General features: G+C 41.5%; 1 protein-coding gene across 4 annotated transcripts in view; it reads left to right on the top strand.

Moving 5' to 3' along the window:
• The window catches only part of SORCS1 (sortilin related VPS10 domain containing receptor 1), a 763,613-nt gene that overhangs the window by 742,461 nt on the left and 1,518 nt on the right, over positions 1 to 19,634 (top strand). Inside the window, exons 25-27 of one of the 4 annotated variants that reach the window (XR_009555572.1) lie at positions 7,174 to 7,279; positions 7,387 to 7,544; positions 18,443 to 18,645. Coding sequence is in view for 3 of the 4 variants with exons in the window: in XM_060241700.1 (XP_060097683.1) it covers positions 7,174 to 7,279; positions 18,443 to 18,645 (309 nt within the window). In the remaining variant the exon portion in view is untranslated. The remainder of the gene's footprint in view (positions 1 to 7,173; positions 7,280 to 7,386; positions 7,545 to 18,442; positions 18,646 to 19,634) is intronic. The other 3 variants (XM_060241701.1, XM_060241700.1, XM_060241702.1) reach the window with 3 other exon arrangements.

The raw sequence follows: 19,634 nt of genomic DNA on the forward strand, positions 1-19,634 counted from the left end.
TATAGCTTGAATTATGGTAAAATGGGTTAATACTGACTTTCCACTTCTGATGTTCGAATTCACTTTTCATAAACAGTCTTTGGCTGATAATAATACAGGCTTTCTTCTGCTGCTGCTCATCATTGTCACCATCTATTGCAGTGTGTGTGGTATAGCCAGGAGATCCTAAGATTGTCTGACAGCCAGAAGTTCTTGTTCTTTTAATGTTATGCGCCACTAGATTAGCTAGACTTGTTCTTAACACAAGAAGCATTTCAGAGGTGGTTTTCCATTGCTTACCTCTGCATCACAACCCTGGTATTTCTTAGAGGTCATCCTTCTAAATACTACCCATGGCTGGCCCTGCTTAGCTTCTGATGAGACCAGGCTAACCTAGGCTATCCAAATCAGGATGTTATACAGGCTTTCTATTTAGGATGCAGATTATACCAGTGAAATTTGAGCCCTGTTGCTAAAATCAGTGACATTTTGATATTTATCATAACTTGAATTGGGATATTTTAGATATAGAAAAAATACGTGATTTTTAATTCAGACAAGTTTCATTTCACCATTAATAACTTTAGTAGTGTTCAGTTTTTTCCACTTTCTTTCCTTGCAGGCTAATTAGTAAAATATGTCATTATCACAGTTTGAAAACAAGCCTCTGACTTGATAAGCTACTGCAAATGTGATGCCAGTTTTCTCAAGATAACATTTAAAATCCATCAACACAAACACAATTGTATCATTATGACACTGGGAGAAGACTGATGTTTCAAATAATTGCATTAAACATGCAAGAGGTATTTTAAATGAAATCTGCTAACTCCATGATCTTAAATGACTTCTGGGAAAAGCCTACCACCATTTATATTTAAGATCCACTGACATCCTGGGATGTATGCATGAGTCCCTGAAAGCCACTCTGACTTCTTTTGTTTAGCTTTAATCATATGACCAGTATTCATGGTAGCCCTAAATATTAAGAAATGTAGCCCTATCATTGATTGCCATATTTTCAGGATTTCTTTTGATCATATTGATCTCTCAGAGCTGCCGGCTAAGCATGAAGTTTCTCATGTTTATCAAGACTGTACTTGAGCTGAATGCATCATCTTGTCAATTCTGCTTAACAGATTCTACTAATAAGAGACTATCAAGCCATGTTTTACATCCATGAGTTCGCTGTTCTTCTCTATGGACAAGATGCTTAAGTCTGAAAGTGAAGTAGTATATGTAGCATCAAGATTTCCTACCTGTCCATCCTAGGCATCCTCTGAGCGTAGCCATCAGAGACTTACCTGGTATGCTCATAAAAGACACATAACAAATCCCCTTTTCAATACAACAGTGACCATCCCAGGTGGGCCTAGGCCAATCTGCATATTACATCACTTTTCTATTATCCATTGGGTTTGACTTAGGTTTATCTTTTTCCTTGTTTCACATTGTGCTTCAGAATTAGTCTGCAGGGCTCTTCATACCTTCTGGGAAGAAGAGATATGTTCCTTATAATTTGGAGGGAGAGCTTGCTAACGGATTCTTGTTAATTTAAAATGAGTAGGTTTGGGATGGGAATTTTCCCTACTAATTTCCCAGTGGTTGATCAATTAAAGATGATGCAAACCAGATTCTCCATAATCTGAAGCAGAATGTATGACAGGTCACAATCTAGATTTCTCTTTCTTGCTGTTCAACAGTGGATGGGCTATAGTTCCATGGAAGAACACCTGCTCTAAGTTTGGTCCCTTGCTTCTCAAATTATATGATTATACCTGTTATCACAGGAACCATCTGTACCAGAGACACAAAGAACAGCTGCTAGTCAAAGTAGGGAATACTGACAGATAAACTAATGGTCTGACTGGTTATAAGGCTCTTTTACATGTTGAGAGCTGTAAACTTCACACTCTTGAACAAGAAATGTATGTCTCCTGATGTCCATATGAAGATTCTAATTGCATTGGATAAAGAGTGTCTCTGTACAGTTGCTAAGTAGCCCATAAAGAGTAAGGACATTGAGCTCTGGAAAGGGCATATACAGTGAACAACATTCTATTAAATAGCACAAAGGAAGAGTCCTTGTTTGAAACATTTTCTAAACCAGGTTTACTAATAGCTTCTCTTGGGATTATGACTGTGAGTTCCTATAGCCAATTAGTGGCACAACAGATATCTGCATGCCCTCTTCATAACATTGCAAAAAACTACAGGAGGTAAGTAGAAATTCTGCCTTAATTCTATCACCAATTAGCTGAAATTGTTATCCTAATAGGTAGCTGTCACTTTTTAAATGACCTAATTTCTTTAAAAAATATAAATCCCCCAAAGCTAAATGTTGGCATATGCAAACAAACTCTAGGGTTTTGGTTATTTCAATTGCCTACATTTTCCATAATGCCTAAAGATTTGGAGTGTATTACCCGAACATGTCCCACTCCATCTACGTTACATACCTGTCCAAGAGTCAAAGTCCATATATAAAAAAAGTATTTCTTGTGTCATTACATTTTTATACTTCATTGCAATGTCAATTATACAATGGAATATTGTTTTATTTAAATAATTCCATTGAATGGTAGAGCCTATAAGATAATTTTCTAAAGAATGTGGCTTTGAATGCATCTATATACCTCCAGGGATGAAGTAGGATGATTTTATTGGGAATGGGGTCACATAATTTTAGCATTCAGAAGACTTTTCCCACATTGGGCACTCACTAAAATTCTATGAAGGTCTATGAAGAAGATCATAACACATGAACAGATTCATTTTGAAGTAAGCAGCCTTTTAAACATTCCTGGGTCCAGACCGTTCAGGGTTTCAGATGTTAAACCAGTCTTTTAAATTTTATCTAGAACAGCCAATGAAGGTGACTGGCATAATATAATCCATTATCTTGGCTCCCATTTCAATCTGTCTGCTGCAACTTGAATCAATTGTAACTTGTCTTGTTTGAGCCATGTATGGGCTGCTTCTTGATTTATTATTTTTGAAGTAGCTGACAGAAAATCTTTTACAATTAGAAAAAAAACCTTATACAATGAATTAAAATTAAATGATACTGTAAAAGAGCAAGTGAAAAAGCATCCAACATAATGGGATAAAAGTAGGAGAAATGGTGGTGTAAAAAAGCCCCTGCCAAAAGAAGAAGAAGAAGAATTTTAGAGAGATCCTTCTATAGTTTAATAGGAAATCCTTAGACAAAAAGCTTTTTCACTTGGCAGTTTCTGGGGGAAGAGTATTAAATAACTGAGGTGCTACCACTGAAAATGCTCTGGCTCTAGTATTCACCCACCTCACTTTAGAAAGTGACATCACAAAGAGCAGGGCTTGAGGAACTGATCATATCTAGGAGGTTGGTTAATATCAAAGTAGGCAGTCCTCCTCCAGACAGTCTTCAAAATCAGCTCTCCATAAAACCCAGTTCTATAGTATAATCTGCCATTTCGTTTTAAGCAATGGGATATTTATTTGATGTGCCATTTAATTGTTTATAACTGTTTATAATTGTTTATAACTATTAACAGAACTGTTTATAATTTGAGATCAATGAAGTTGAACACAGTCCACAGGGACCAGGATTTTCTAAACTTCCCATTTTTGCTGCTTTCCTGAGATTACAAAAATGTTATATGTATGCAGGATGAGTTATGAAGCATTCGGCAAGTCACAATGGTTGATTGTGCTGTTTTGGAGAGTAATGAGTCGTGCAAACTGGATTTACAATAATAGCCAGGGCTTTTTTTGTAGCAGGAACTCCTAAGAACATAAGAGAAGCCATGTTGGATCAGGCCAACAGCCCATCCAGTCCAACACTCTGTGTCACACAGTGGCAAAAAATTTTATATATACACACACACTGTGGCTAATAGCCAATGATGGACCTGTGCTCCATATTTTTATCTAAACCCCTCTTGAAGGTGGCTATACTTGTGGCCGCCACCACCTCCTGTGGCAGTGAATTCCACATGTTAATCACCCTTTGGGTGAAGAAGTACTTCCTTTTATCCGTTTTAACCTGTCTGCTCAGCAATTTCATCGAATGCCCACGAGTTCTTGTATTGTGAGAAAGGGAGAAAAGTACTTCTTTCTCTACTTTCTCCATCCCATGCATTATCTTGTAAACCTCTATCATGTCACCCTGCAGTCGACGTTTCTCCAAGCTAAAGAGTCCCAAGCGTTTCAACCTTTCTTCATAGGGAAAGTGCTCCAGCCCTTTAATCATTCTAGTTGCCCTTCTCTGGACTTTCTCCAATGCTATAATATCCTTTTTGAGGTGCGGCGACCAGAACTGCACACAGTACTCCAAATGAGACCGCACCATCGATTTATACAGGGGCATTATGATACTGGCTGATTTGTTTTCAATTCCCTTCCTAATAATTCCCAGCATGGCGTTGGCCTTTTTTATTGCAAACGCACACTGTCTTGACATTTTCAGTGAGTTATCTACCATGACCCCAAGATCTCTCTCTTGGTCAGTCTCTGCCAGTTCACACCCCATCAACTTATATTTGTAGCTGGGATTCTTGGCCCCAATGTGCATTACTTTGCACTTGGCCACATTAAACCACATCTGCCACGTTGACGCCCACTCACCCAGCCTCAACAGTTCCCTTTGGAGTTCCTCACAATCCTGTCTGGTTCTCACCACCCTGAACAATTTAGTGTCATCCGCAAACTTGGCCACTTCACTGCTCACTCCTTTGTATATTAGGGCACACACCCCTGAGGTAGCCAATCCTCCAAGAATTTACAGGGCTTTTCTTATAGGGCCTACTTGGAGGATTGGCTACATCAGGGGTGTGTGGCCTAATATGCAACGGAGTTCCTGCTACAAAAAAGCCTTGATAATAGTGTGAGGCAGAAGTGAATTGGCCATGAGAAGTAGATGTATTTTCTGACCAGAGATTCTGCAAAATTTGATCTGGCAATGCAGTTATATCTGTCCATACCTACTTGTTACCAACCACATCCTTTAGCTTTGATGCTCAAGGTCAGGACAAGTTCAGAGTCATCATAACTGGGAATGTGGTCCTTGAATAACTTTTGTCTGTATTATGCCATTAAATATTTGGAGTTTGGAACTGTGCATGCAAGTATCAGCTCCACAAAGGTACTGACAGTACTGTGAAATATGATACACTCTGACATTTAACATCTATATATATATAAAAGCAAGTATCCTGACAGATCATCAACACCCAAACCAAACCCCTGGATCTAGAAACCCAAAATTTGGGGAGTGCATTCCTTTCATGACATCAATGCCCACTAAGAAGGGATGTTTAGAAATTTGACCCTCAGTGGGTGAAAAGGGGTAAAATGTGTTTTCCCAATGGGGTAAAGCTTTGCTGTGTGCCTGGCATCCTGCTGCCTGTTTCCATCCCATCCCCCACTTCTGGTGCAGCTCTGTGTTCTGAAGTAAAAAACAGTTCATGGAGAGTGCAGACAGTTGAACAGGTGTCCTGACTGACTCATCAATGCCCAGCCAAACCCCTAGACCCAGGGCTTTTTTTGAGCAGAACACACAGGAATACAGTTCTGGCTGGCTTGGCATCAGAGGGTGTGGCCTAATATGCAAATGAGTTTCTGCTGGCTTTTTCTACAAAAAAAACCTTGTGTGAAACAATGTTGATGTCAGGGGGTGTGGCCTAATATGAAAATGAGTTTGTGCTAGGCTTTTTCTACACAAAAAAGCCCTGCCCTGCCTTTCTACACAAAAAGCCCTGTAATAGCACTGTTACTGCTGCTGTGAAGGACATATAGTTGCCAACTCCACATTAGAAAATTCCTGGAGATTTGAGGGGTGGAGCATGGCGAGGGTGGGGTTTGAGGGTGGGTGGGGACCTTGGAGAGATACAATGCCATAGATTCCACCCTCCAGACCAACCACTTCCTACTGCGAAAGCATTGTCACTCACCAGATGAGGGCTGAAGATCACTTAAAAATGATAACCACTCTCCAGAACATGGTTACTGTTGCTGGGAAAGAGAGAGGGGTGCCAACTCCAGATTGGGAAATTCCTGATATTTGAGGGGTAGAGCCTGGAGAGGGTGGGGTTTGAAGAGGTGTGGGGCCTCAGACAGGTACAATGTCATAGACTCCACCCTCCAAACCAGCCACTTCCTCCTGGGGAACCACTGTTGCTACTCTCCAGGTGAGGGCTGGAGATCACTCAAAATTACGACTGCTCTCCAGATGGCAGAGATCAGGTCCCCTAGATAAAATGGCAGCTCTTCAATGAACTTCTGTCTTCTGTGTAATAACATTGCTACAGTTGCTGGGAAGGATATATGGTTGCCAACTCCAGGTTGGGAAATTCCTGGATATTTAAGAGATGAGGTTTGGGGAGAGTTGGGACCTCAGACAGGTACAAGACCATAGACTCCACCTTCCAAGCCAGCCACTTCTCTTTGGACAACTACTGTTTCCACTTTCCAGATGAGTATGGAGATCACTCAGAATTACAACTGTTCTCCAGATGGCAGAGATCAGGTCCCCTGGATAAAATGGCTGCTTTGTAGGCTGGATTACTGTCGTTATACACTGCTGAGGTTGCTTGCCTCCTGCTTTGGTCCACACAGGGTGAGGGCTTCTGGTATCTTGGCCCCACTGATCAACCTCCTGATGGCACCTGTTTTTTTTGGCCATTGTGTGATCAGAGTGTTGAACTGGATGGGCCATTGCCTGATCCGACGTGGCTTCTCTTATGTTATTATGTTCACACTGTGAGTTCAGACCACTCACAGACTTTCAGCCTAACCTACCTGACAGGGTTGTTGTGCAGACCAAAAGGAGAAGTCAGCTATAAACAAGAATTGGGAGTTTTCATAACAGTCGGTATCGCAATTAAGTTTCTAACTCTTCCAAAATCGAAACACCCTTCATACTAAAAAAAAAAATTCCAATGACAAAATATAAAAAATGACTACTTAGGAAAGGCATTCATTCTGTAAATTCTGTGTATGGTTATGTAATTGTGTGCTTTATGATACCTCAATTTATTTATCTGGGTCTAAGGAGAAGTGTTGATTGGGAAAGGCTTGTGAATGAGCTGCCAAATACTCAAGAACTGTTTGGCATGAACAAGAAGAACAGACCTAAATAAAGACTGGAAACAAAATGCAAGTAACAGCTGCTGTTGGCAGTCCCCCTGCTCTAAAGTTCTCTTTAACATTTTGCAGCCCCTCTCATAGATGTCACACCTAGCCACAGTGGTTCAGCCATGTTGATGCTGCTCTCCGTGGTGTTTGTGGGCTTGGCAGTCTTTGTAATCTACAAATTCAAAAGGTATGAATGCTTGCTTTTTACTCTTCTGTACATCTTTCAGATGTGAAAACATGATCCCAAGAACTCCATAGCATACCCACCAATGATGGTTTCTGTTAATGTTTTAGGAAGATTCCGGGGATTAATGTTTATGCACAGATGCAGAATGAGAAAGATCAAGAGATGGTCAGTCCAGGCAGTCAAAGTGAAAGCATGCCTAATGTCCCTCAGAGGGAGATGACCCCAGAACAACTAGTAGAGGAGAAGGTGGATTCCCAGCCCATAGGTAAATAAACTACAACAGCCAGGAAATGGTCAGATTCTGCTTTCTGATTGGCTAAATTTATTCTGAGCCTTCCAGCCTTCTCTGCTGTAATGCTTAACTATTCCCACTTTTGTGTTAACCTCTTTAAATTACTCAAAGCTAACTCCAAGAACCTTCCTCCTACTGATCTACTACATAAATAAGAAATTCAGCAGTGTTGTGTCTTCACTGTAGTAATTCTCTCTGTAATTGCTTAGGGTTTCATGCAAAGTACATGAAATATATATATATATATATATATATATATATATATATATATATATATATATATATATATATATATATAGAGAGAGAGAGAGAGAGAGAGAGAGAGAGAGAGAGAGAGAGAGAGAGAGAGAGAGAGAGAGAGAGAGAGAGAGAGAGAGAGAGAGAGAGAGATAGATATAGATATAGATAGATATAGATATAGATATTTCATGTACTTTATATGTACTTCATATATATATGGATTTCTCATGTACAATTTAAAGTTACTCCTGTGAAGACTGACACCACCCTTTAAGATGCCATCCAGCTGCTAGGCAAAGTGCAGAATTCTCCTTACTAGCCACTCAAATAATTTTAAAGCAAACCTTCATTGGTTAAAGTTATGCTTTCAAAATGCCTTCACATGAACAGATGTTGTAGACTCCCAACCCTGAACATTTTTCCATACTTGTTGAAGTTTGCAAGCAACCTTGAAAAAGATATATGAAAACTTTCTGAGGTCTTCCATGGGGATATCTGCTCAAGTTCAATGCTTTGGGGAAGCAGGATTTTTCCTGCTTTCCCACAGCATTGTGGTTCATTCACTCACCTCCAGAGGTTTCTTCAGCTGTTCCCTGATCTTTCTCAAACTTAATTTGCTCTGAAGTTTTGGGAAATATCACAGTAAAGCCTGGATGGCCACATTGTGGGTAAGTTTGAATGATCTGGTCCACATGGCAGTCATTTGCTCTGACCCTGTCACCATGGCAGCCATTTGTTCCCTTGCCCCGAGGGCTTTTTTTAAAAAAAACCAAAAAACAAAATCAGCACTAGAATATTGTTACATTGTTATACTACTGCAACAACATGTGTAGCAATTCTCTGAATTCCCAGCTTGCATTTTAAAAATGTAATTATCCCTTTTTCTTTTTAAAATGAAAGCTGGGAATTCAGAGAACCTACTACACCTATCATTACAATACTATATTGATATAACAATACTCTTGGGTTGATTTTTTTTTAAATGCAAAAGCCCATGTTGCCCAGGGGAGGAGGGGAGGCCACTTCTGGGGACAGAGAAACTGCAAGAAATCTGCCATGGGGAGGCCCTGTTGCTGTGGTACTTGAACTATAGCTGCACCAGCAATGGGGAAACCACAAGACCCTATCTCCATGTGGAAGATACACCATCCCATCTTCCTACCATGCCTGTTAGTGGAATTAGAAAAGGAAAGACTGACTTATAAATAACTGCAGGATCTAGGGTAGTTCTGGAGCAGTACTTTAATGGTATTTTTTTAAAGCTCCATTATTTATGATCATTTTTAGTACTGCAGAATTAATGCTATGTGTTTTGGTTTAAGGCTGTAGCCTACCTTTTCCCCACCACATGTAACTCTTGCTTAATTTGGTTGATCTTGATAGAAAATGTGTGGAATTTTGTCACTTAACAGACTCAGTTTTGCAGCCAAAAACAGATAGAAACAAGCATACTGTATGTATGTGAAGTTTTATTTGATTAATTTAAATGTATATATTCATCACTGGCCCATTAGTTTCAGAAAGCTGTTTTGTACCCTGAAACATGCTTGGTGACAGATGGAGAGGGTGAAATACACTATGAAGAAAAGGAAACTATTTCATGATGAGGCTTTACAATTGCATTTTCATTTCATCCTCAGATGTATTTGGGGTCAGAATAGATCTTTAATCCACCAAGACCATATGGACTAGTATGAAAACACATAACATTCATCAAACATTAAGCTACTGTGAGGGATAAAGAAGGGGCTCCCATCTTCTGTGAGGGGCCCATCTTCTGTAGTATCAGTTAATCTGGTGAGAAGAATCTTAAATATATGATCAGAAATATGAGAAATCATGAATAAGAAAATGTTTCCATACAATCTCCTATGGACAGCTGTCTCCTTGGCCACTTATTTGACCACCACTGCAAAATGCTACATGGCACATTGTTATTAATATTCATCTGCTGAACAGCTTTCTTCCATTAATTTTTTCTTCCTTTGCACAGCTTTATTGTGTGAGACTCCTGTACTTGCTTTATTAACCCTATTCCTTGCCCTTTAGACAATTGTATCTTTGCTACATCTGCATGTCTTTTCTTCCTGTTTCTTGCACTTTGATTACATGTTGTAATGTTTCAGTTGTGACAGAATTTCTAAGATTCTGTCTCAATGCAGAGTTTTAAATTGTATGACCTTCTGTTTCTTTTCAGTCAAACAATTCTATATACAACTGGATATGCTACACTTCACCAGTTTTGGATACTTGAAGTCTACTTAAGCAGAATACCCAAAATGTTTCCTTCTGTAATGTTCCTGTAAAGGCATACTCTAAATGTCGTGTTATGACTCATAAAGCATTGAAAATGTGGTAGCTGCATTCAAAGTGGCATGATTTTTAATGAAGTACTACAGTTTTATTATATATATATATATATATATATATATATATATATATATAATGAACTCTGTTTCTGTGTGACAAGTGGGAACCCACAAGAACTTGTAGGGGCATACATATCATTTCCCCCTCCCAATTTCCTCTTTCACTTCCCTGAGAAAATTTGTAGCAGAGTATGAACTTTTGTGAGTCACTGCTCTCTTTTTCAGTATCTGAAGTGAGCAATGACTCAGAAAAGCTCATGCCCTGTCACAAATGTTATTAGTCTTTGAGGTGCTACTGGACTCTTGCTCTTTTTTTCTGCTACAGACAGACTAACCATCTTAATATGTCTTCCCTGCGAGCCTGAATTGTGTCTCCCCTTTTTCTGTCACCTTCCCAACCATCAGTCAAGTTACTGTTACCTGCACCCTTGTTTATAGCTTTCCCTTCTCTCCTACCCCTGGCAGCCTCCCCTCAGGTACAACATGAGTTCCCAGGCCCACACCCAGGTGCACAGTGGGCAACCTGCAAGGGGGAACCTCATTTCCCCTCGTATCATCTTCCCCAACTCTTTGCTTCATCCTGACAAACCCCCATATCCTGACCTCTCTCTGTTTCCTTCTCTCTTTCCCACTCACACACCAACCTAACTTTTATCTGCCCCCAATCTTCATACACACACTTTATTTATACTACACCTTTTTCCACAATGTGGACTCAAAGTAGCTTATGTCATTCTCTTCTCTACCATCTTATCTTCAGGGAAAACCTGGGAGCAGGAGTAGAATGAAACACTCTGGAAAGCAGACCCCTTCTCCAGCCTCATGGCCCCACCTCCCACCAAATTAGAGAAAGAGAGAGGAAGGTGGTCTGCCTGACTCTGCTCTGCTCTCCCAAAGGGAGGAGGTGGGGAGGAAGGAAGAGGAAGCCTGCCTAACAAATTGACTGGGTGCCACTTTTGTTGCCTCACACATGACTCAGATGAGCTAGACACTACTTCCCATGCCTCAGGTAGGGGGTGGATGCTTCTTTCCTGATTTCAGCTGGGCTCAGGCAGACTGAGTTAAGCACCTCCTCCCCCTTCACCTTGGGCAGGTCTAGCTAGCTGCAGCCTCCCCCTCACCTTAGGTGGACCAGTCCAGGCACCATCTCCTATACCTTATCTTGCCTCAGGTGGGCCATGCATTACCTCCCCTGTCCTGCTTCAGGAGGACCTGTCTCACCTTGGGCAGGCCAGGTGCTGCCTCTCCATCTCGTCTTGTCTCAGGTGAGTGAGCTCAGCACTTTTGCCACAGGAGTGGGGCAGAAGCCATCAACCCACTGAGAGGTTTAATAGCTAATCCAGCCCTGGTGGAAAGGTAAACTGCAACTGTGTATCTAGCCCAACGTCACCCAGTGAGTTTTTAAGGGCAGAATGGGGATTCAAGTTCCTAGTCTGAAACTCTATTACACCACACTGGCTTTTGTGGGTGGCTGCTGTTGAACATTAGTAAGCAACCAGATCTAGGTGAGTTATGGAAGTTGTGTGGGATCTAGCAGCAGTGCTGGCACTTCTGGCCCCTCAGGCAAGGGGCTCATGCTGTCTTGCAGTCCCCGCTTAGCCCAGGAGAGCTGTGCAGGAGCACTGTGCGCCCTCTGGACCTGGAAGGGGCTGGGCAGAGCACATGGCACATCTGCTTGACTTGGAGACATTCAGAGCTGCTCCAAATGTCTCCAAGGCAAGCAAATAAGCCATGCCACACACCCCACTCAGCCCCCTCCAGATCCAGAAGGGGCTGGGTGGGGTATGTGACATGTTTGCTCACCTCAGAACAGGGATGGTATGCAGGTCTGGTGCACAACAGGGACAGCACAAATGGGGATAAGGCGCCCACCCCCCACCCCTGTGGCCAGGTGGCACCCTAGGAGGCTGCCTACCTGGCCTGCTCCTGCATGCCAGCCGTAGTGGGATCAAGTGCACAGTGGTTCCTGCTAGGCCTGGTCCTGAAGAGTCTTCCCACAAAGAACAAACAATCTGTGTAAGGGCCCTGCCCCTCCCCCTGCCTTTTACAGAAACCAAGGCTGTTGTGGTTGCCTTGTAATGGCCATGGACATCTCTTTGTTAAAGCTACAGGTACTCCTTTAATAATTTTGAGGGGATTAACCCCACAATGTATTTCCCTTTTTGTTAGATTTCAGATTTTTCTGCAAACATGTAGGATTTTACAGGCTTGTAGGAAACTTTGTTGTCCATTCTCAGTTCCATTCTCCAGATTCATGTTCTGTCAGATTTGGTTGACTTGGCTATTAGAATATACAAGCAGGGATTAGCAAGAAACTTGCAGGGGCAAACATCCTTTTCTCTCTGCTTCTTCCTCTCTCCCCTACATCTTATCTCAGTTTCTCTTTTTCCTACCCACTCTCTACTACATGTAAAAGTGGGGCAACCAAGTCCCCACCAGCTGCCAGTGGGGGACTTTTGGGTGATGTCATTGTGCTGCATGCACTGCGCATGATGGAGCTCTTTTGGGGCGGGGATCCCCCTAGCAGCCCACTCCATGCCAGCGGGTTGGGGGCCCTGAAATCAGGGAAAACCCCGCCTCCAGCAGGAGCTTGGGAAGCCTGTAAAAGTAAATCTACTGTCATTCCTTATGTCCTCTCTGCATGACTGTAATTTCCTCTCTCTTCCTATCCCATTTTATATCTTTCTGTCTCTTTCTCCCTATTACTTACCTTGATCCCACCCACTGGCATAGCCACTGCTCTTCCCCCCTCCAGCATCCAGAGCACAGCCCCTTCACCACCTTTGAGGCCCTTTGCAAGCTCGCTCCTTGCCACCCCTCATTGTTTTTCCTCCTCCCCACAGCTAGAGTGGTAGGGGGAAACAGGAAGAAACTAACTGGAAGGCACCCAGTGTCCAGGCTTCAACCTGACCTCCTCTCAGCTCCTCCTGTCTTCAGGATGTCCCTTTAACAGCTGCGACAGCAATTTCTTCCTTGCTCTCCTGCAGCAAAAGTGTTTAGCCATGGTTGTGCAGACAACTTGGGAGAATTCTGAGGGAACTCTTGCCCCTTTTCAAGTTCTCAAGTTTTTCTGCAAACCTGGGAGGGGGAGTCCCCCAAGCTTGTTGAAAACAATTAATTCGGTGTAAAGCACCATGATCCATGGGTTTGAGTATCCACAGATTGGGGCACATTTTGCTATTAGATATGATACTGAACCATAGGATGTGGATGGAGGAGCAAATACACCTCCAAGACAAAGCTGTGGGTTGCTCACCATAGGGCCATATCTGTCTGCTTGACTGGGGATGAGCAACAGAAACAATGGATCCTAAAATTACCCTGTTTTTCATTTACTTGAGTGCTTTTCATAGCAGCCTGACTTATAGACATTAAACAGATTAAGCTTTTCCTATTGCTTTATCTTATACCAGGAAAAGCCTTGCCTACTCTTGGCATTTCTGCATGTCATATTGCTCTTAAAGACACAAGATAAGAACTTTAAAAAGTTGTCACTACTGCTATATCCTTCCCTTTCATAACAAATGCCAATATTTAATATTTTGCCTTTCTACTTTAAGACTGACCTAAGGCAGCTTTCACTTGATATGGTTGTTGAAGCATATAGATGAGAGGCTAAAACATTACATTCACAATTTAATAGAACATTAGAAATTAGTTTTAAAAGGACTAGTGAAATTTAAAAAAACCCTCTCTTTGAAAAGCCACCTCTGACACCTGGATAGCTTCAGAAAGAAGCACAGGAGCATACTATTTCAGGCTAACCCCTTCCTGGGTCAGGTTTAACACCTATCCACAACATATTCAATTTTGTCTGGATTAAGTTTTATCTAATCCCCCATGATTTGAGAAACTGTACATCCATTCCCTGGACTCAGATGAAAAGGAGAGATAAAGTTTAGTATCATCTGCATGTTGACCCCTTTTGCTATATAGGAGACATTTTTTACAACCAATAATATAGAAAATAGAAAGAACATTTTCTATTACTTTTTCATGCCACTTACACAGTTAGTAAGCTCTCTTGCCCAAGAAGTAATCCTAAGCATGCATGCACAATCATTGACCCAAATCCTGATTCACTTGCTTCCTCTTAAGGCCAGGACATAAGTAAGCATTGAAGTATACTTAACCACAGTCAAGAAAAAAGGTATAGGCATATCTTCCATATGTCCGGTCTTCTACCTTACATGGGTTGAGAACAGGCTAGCACATGTGCACTGTGAACCATGATTAACCTGATTCTCTCCTTAACCAGCTTTTGAAGCTATTTAACAAATTTTGGTAAACAGTAGCCACACTTAATGTTGAGTGAAACATTCCTACACTGTCTTGTCCTCTCGTGTTCATTTTAGCACCATTCACAGGGGAAAATATACTTTCAGATAGGCTCTGGGTGTGCAAATGAGAGCCTTTTAATATATTCTTGAATATTTGCATGCATATTCCTCTTACCCCTTACCAAGCCCCTCCCCTTTTCCTGTGTTACTTCATAATCTGCTTTTTAAATTTATGAAATGAAAACATCCCTCCCCCTCAAAGCTTATACAAGAAAAGGGCAGAATAAAATTAACAAAGGGAAGATAAAAAGGAAATTCACAGTCAGAAATTGAACTGCTGAAAGTAAAAGCAAGAATAGAGTATTACTAGTGACTAGACTGAGTACAAATATCCAGCCAAAGAATGAACACAAATGCCATGACAAGGGAGAAAAATTAAATCTTAAATAAATAGGAGGCAAGAGGAAAAGCAGAAAACTTATTCATTGAGGAAAATCAAATAGAAAAGGAGTTTCAAGGAGAAGATAGAGCAACAATTTGTAAGAAAGAGGATAAATATCATGAATTTTAAATTTGAGAAAATGACAGGAGGAAGGAAGCATAAAAGCTTTATTGTCACAGTCTTCATGGTGGCTAGAAGAGAAAACAAAATCACTAAAAGAAATAGCAAGAAGAATCAGAGAGAGAAATTACAGGGAGAACCTAGAACTTGAAAATATTGAGAGGAAAACAAATGATAATGAATAAGAGCAATCTTATTATACACAGTGCAACAACTTATGAGAGTGAACAAAAGGAAATGAGGAGAAGACTGATCAAGAACAAATCTGGGCTAAAAACTAAGTAGAGGCCAGGATTTAGAGAAATATATCCAGCTAACCAAAGGAACTAAATCCAGGGTGTCACTCATTTGTTATGAGGGACGGATCTGATATAAATGAGACCTTGTTGGGCCGGGCCATGTTGGGCTGGGCCATATGAGTACCTGTTTAAGATTAGATAGCAGCGATGTAAACTTTATAAAGGACACAGACAAACACAATTAAAGATTTCTTTTTTTAAAAAAAACCCCTTAAAATAAAACATGCTTAAAACATTAGCATTCAGAGGATGGTGGAAGACAGGAGGGCCTGGCATGACTTTGTCCATGGGGTCACGAAGAGTCAGACTCGACTGTGTGACTGAACAACAACAAAACATTAGCACTCATTGGTCTTAAAGGTGCTTTCCTTGTATTTCTTCCATGGGATCCAGGGAACTGGAGAAAAGAAGCTCTGGCTCTTTCCTTCCTTCCCCAAGGGACAAGGAGGGGGAGGAGCCTCAGCCAATAGAAAGAAGAGATGCTTGATTCAGTACCTCTGCTGCACAATTGAGAGAGCCTGGCAAAGCAAGCTCTACCTCTACCCCGTTGTCCCCAAGGAAGGAGCCTCAGCCAATTGGAGAAAATAAAGGTTTTGCTCTGTTGCTCCTGTGTGATTGAGCAAGCCTTGCAAAGCAAGCTGTTATGCAGAGGCAGGAAGAAAGAGGAAACAGACAACAACCAGTTGCTCGGAGGCCTGATAGGAACCTTCCAGGGGGCTGATTCGGCCCCCGGGGCAGCATGTTTGGCACCCCTGAACTAAATAGTGATCAGCAAAAGCTGAGGTTCTAAAGGAAAGAATGGAGCTAAGAAACAAAACCCAAGCAGGTTTTTTTTCTTTCCCTCCAGCCATCTACTAAATACTATTAGGTTGGCAGAAGCATCTCAGAAAAGAATGTTTACCACAAAGACTAACTGACCAGCAGAGAACCCAAGGAAAACAGGAGAGACCATGGGAGACAAACTAATCATAATAAATTTAAATTAAGGCTATTAACAAAAGGTCATCAAAAACAGGGCTTCATAAAGTCCTAGGTTCTCACTACAGTCTTCTTCAAGTATTTCTTTAAGGTACCCCAGGACTACGATAACCAGGAGACTTATATATCCAAAAGGGCTGGAGGAAGAATAATAAGCACAACAATCATTTCGATTCAAAATTTTCTTTTTCAAGAGCTCTGGTCCAGTATCTGTGGTCTCCCTGGTAGAAGAAATTCACAATGGAACTATAAACCTTCTCTCAATGTATATGCGCAGCCACTGCTCATTCCCAGTACGCAGTATTGGAAATAAGCAATAGGCAAATCAGGCACCTCCATGAAGAATGCAGAGCCTATTGGAAATGAGCAGGGGCTGTATATGCATTGAGAGAGGGCTTATTGTTCCATTGTGAATTTCTTCTACCAGGGAGACTACAGGTACTGGACCAGAGCTCTTGCAAAAGAACATTTTGAATTGAAATAATTGTTGTGCTTATGGTCCTCCGCTGGTCCTTTTGGATATATAAGTCTCCTGGTCTAATGTAGTCCTGGGGTTCCTTAAAGAAATACTGTAAGAAGGCTGTGGTGAGTACCTAGGATTTTATGAAGATCTGTTTTTGATGACTTACCTCTGAGAGTTTGGAATGGATGCTGTGGAAGTTTTTTTCCTATTGGATTATATATATGTTATATTGACTGCAGGATTACTAATGCATTGTTTCTATTATATTCTAGTGTGATATTGTTGTAAACTTTGTACTGACTTTTGTTAATAGCCTTAATTACAGGTATTATGATTAGTTTGTCTCCCACAAACTCTCTTGTTTTGCTACTGTGATTTTAAAGACTGTGGTTTCCCCATACAATTGATAAAAATAATAAAAAGGGGGGGGGGACCTGTAGTTTTTCTTGGGTCAATAAAAAGGTGATATCAAACAGTCTTTGGAGGATATTTTCAGTTAGGATTGTCAACAGACCTGGGGGAAATGTTCTGTGTGGAAATGAGCTGCTGAAGCTTTTTGTGGCATCCAATGTCTTAAAAGAACAGACCATTTTTCTCTAGGCTTGTCGGCAAGCCTATCTGCAGTAGTATTCCACTGTTGTTGTTGCTAGCAAGTCAAAGCTTCTGGTGACCTCAAAGGGTTTTCAAGGCATGAGGCGTTCATAGGCGGTTCACCATTGCCTGGTTTCGTGTCACAACCCTGGTATTCCTTGGTGGTCGCCCATTCAAATACTAGCAAGGGCTGACCTTGCTTAGCTTCCAAGATCTGACAAGACTGGGCTAGCCAGGGCTGTCCAGGTCAGGAGTACTTCTTCTGGTTGCAGAAACCTTGCATGGCCTGAGGCTGCTACCACTGCTACAATAATTTGTCAGATTACCTCATCTCCTTCCCTTCTCTCTTGATCTTTAACTCCCTCTTTAGCCAGGGGGAAGAGGAAGCCAGCTGAACTGAGAGGAAAGGAGGAGGAGAATGCAAAATGTAGATAGTGTGATGAGAAAGTGGAACAGAAACCCAGCAATAAAGTTGCATATATCTCATCATCGTCATCAAGAAAAGCTAATTGCACTATATTCCATCAACAAAATCCCTAGTTCCTTTGGTTTTTATTGGTGGAAAACCAAGTCTAGTGATAGATCAGCTCTTTTCCACCATATGAAGATAATTCCGCAGTCATCTAATGTAAGTCACAATAGAGCAAGGGTGAAATATGCCACTTAATAGTTTCACAGGGTAGCTGTGTTGGTCTGCAGTAGAAGAGCTAGATTTGAGTTCAGTAGCACCTTAGTGACTAAAACATTTTCAGGGTATAAGTGTTCAAGAGTGAAATCTCCCTTCAGACCTAAACCTGGAAATCTTCCTGCTCTCTAAGGTGCTACTGGATCCAAATCTAGCTATGCCACTTAAATACAACCTTAGGTGCAAGGAAGAAATCAAGACTGCCAGTTGTCGGTACAAGTTGACAGTTTTCTCAATGGAAAGAAAAATGCATAATGACCTAATGTAAATGTATGATCTATTGTTACTGTGTGAATTTGATTCTGAATTAACTTCACTTCTTCCCCATCATCTTGCACTCTGGGAATAGTGTTCAAGAACTGCTTATCATGAATCTAACTGATTCTAGCTGGGGTTATTTGTAGGGTTGCCAGATTTCCAAAGACCAATTCTTGTACACAAGAGGCTATTGGGAGGAAAATTTCCTGGACATCCTGGACACCAACCAGCGAGCGTGACCAGACAGCCAAGGACTGCCCTGGGTCCAGAACCAGACAGTGCATAGACTGTTGCCCTGCTGATGAGCATGCTGGCGGTCAGATGTATGAGGAGCGCTCGTCAGGCGCAGGTGCGCTGGGTTGCTGACCTGCTGATTAGAGAATGGGCAGTCAGCTACATGGAAGGGTGGGGGCTGGTGCTGCTGTCTGCAGGGGGCAAAGACCAAAGCAGCTAGACTGGGAAGTAAAAGGGAAATTTGGAGCCTTTAGGGAGCTGTCAGTAACAATACTATATGAATGCTGTTCTGGATACTGGACAAATCAGGCACTTCTTCTACTGCCCAAGTGAATCCTGGATATCTGGCAACCCTATTTTGGATCTAGCCTTACCTCAATTTGAGCTAGGGCTGAGCCCTGAAAGCTTTATGTAATGTGGGGTTCAGCCCTGGATAATATGATCTTAAAAATCAGACTGCTTTTGAGCATGGGATGACTTTCTTTCTCTGCACAGTGAGTAACAGCAGCCAGCCTCAGCATATCTGGGATTAAGAATTAGGGTCTAACAGGAGAGGCACTTCCTGACTAAGCGTGGGAAGACCTGTGGAATCTATACAGCTTCTCTAGGATTCCAGCTGGTCCACTTTTGTGCTACCATGGCTGCTATTTTATACTGGCCTCACATGCTTTCACACATACATTTTCTGTATCTGCATCACAAACTGGATGAACAATATACTTGTTACAGAAATAAATAACACCAGCAGATGCTATAGAACAAAGCAGTAGACAAGTGCACCTTTAAGACCAATTAGGTTTTATTCAGAATGTAAGCTTTCGTATGCTGCTCATCATCAATCTAATCCTTTCACTTGCTTAACAGGGGAGGGCAGATTTCCCCCAAAAACCATTGCACAGTTTTTCAGTCCCACCTTCTTCTCTGTCCGGCCTCTGATTTCAAATGTAGAATTTCTCTAATTACTTACTGAAATGGCATATGTGCAATTTGTTCTTTCTGCACTTTTCATTTATTTCATTCATATGAGTCCCCTCCCCTCTCTCTTTATATGAGATATAAAAACCAGCAATCGTGAACTTAAACCACTGGTATAATTTCTGTTGG

Source organism: Heteronotia binoei, chromosome 6, assembly GCF_032191835.1.
Source record: "Heteronotia binoei isolate CCM8104 ecotype False Entrance Well chromosome 6, APGP_CSIRO_Hbin_v1, whole genome shotgun sequence".
NCBI classification, from domain to species: domain Eukaryota; kingdom Metazoa; phylum Chordata; class Lepidosauria; order Squamata; family Gekkonidae; genus Heteronotia; species Heteronotia binoei.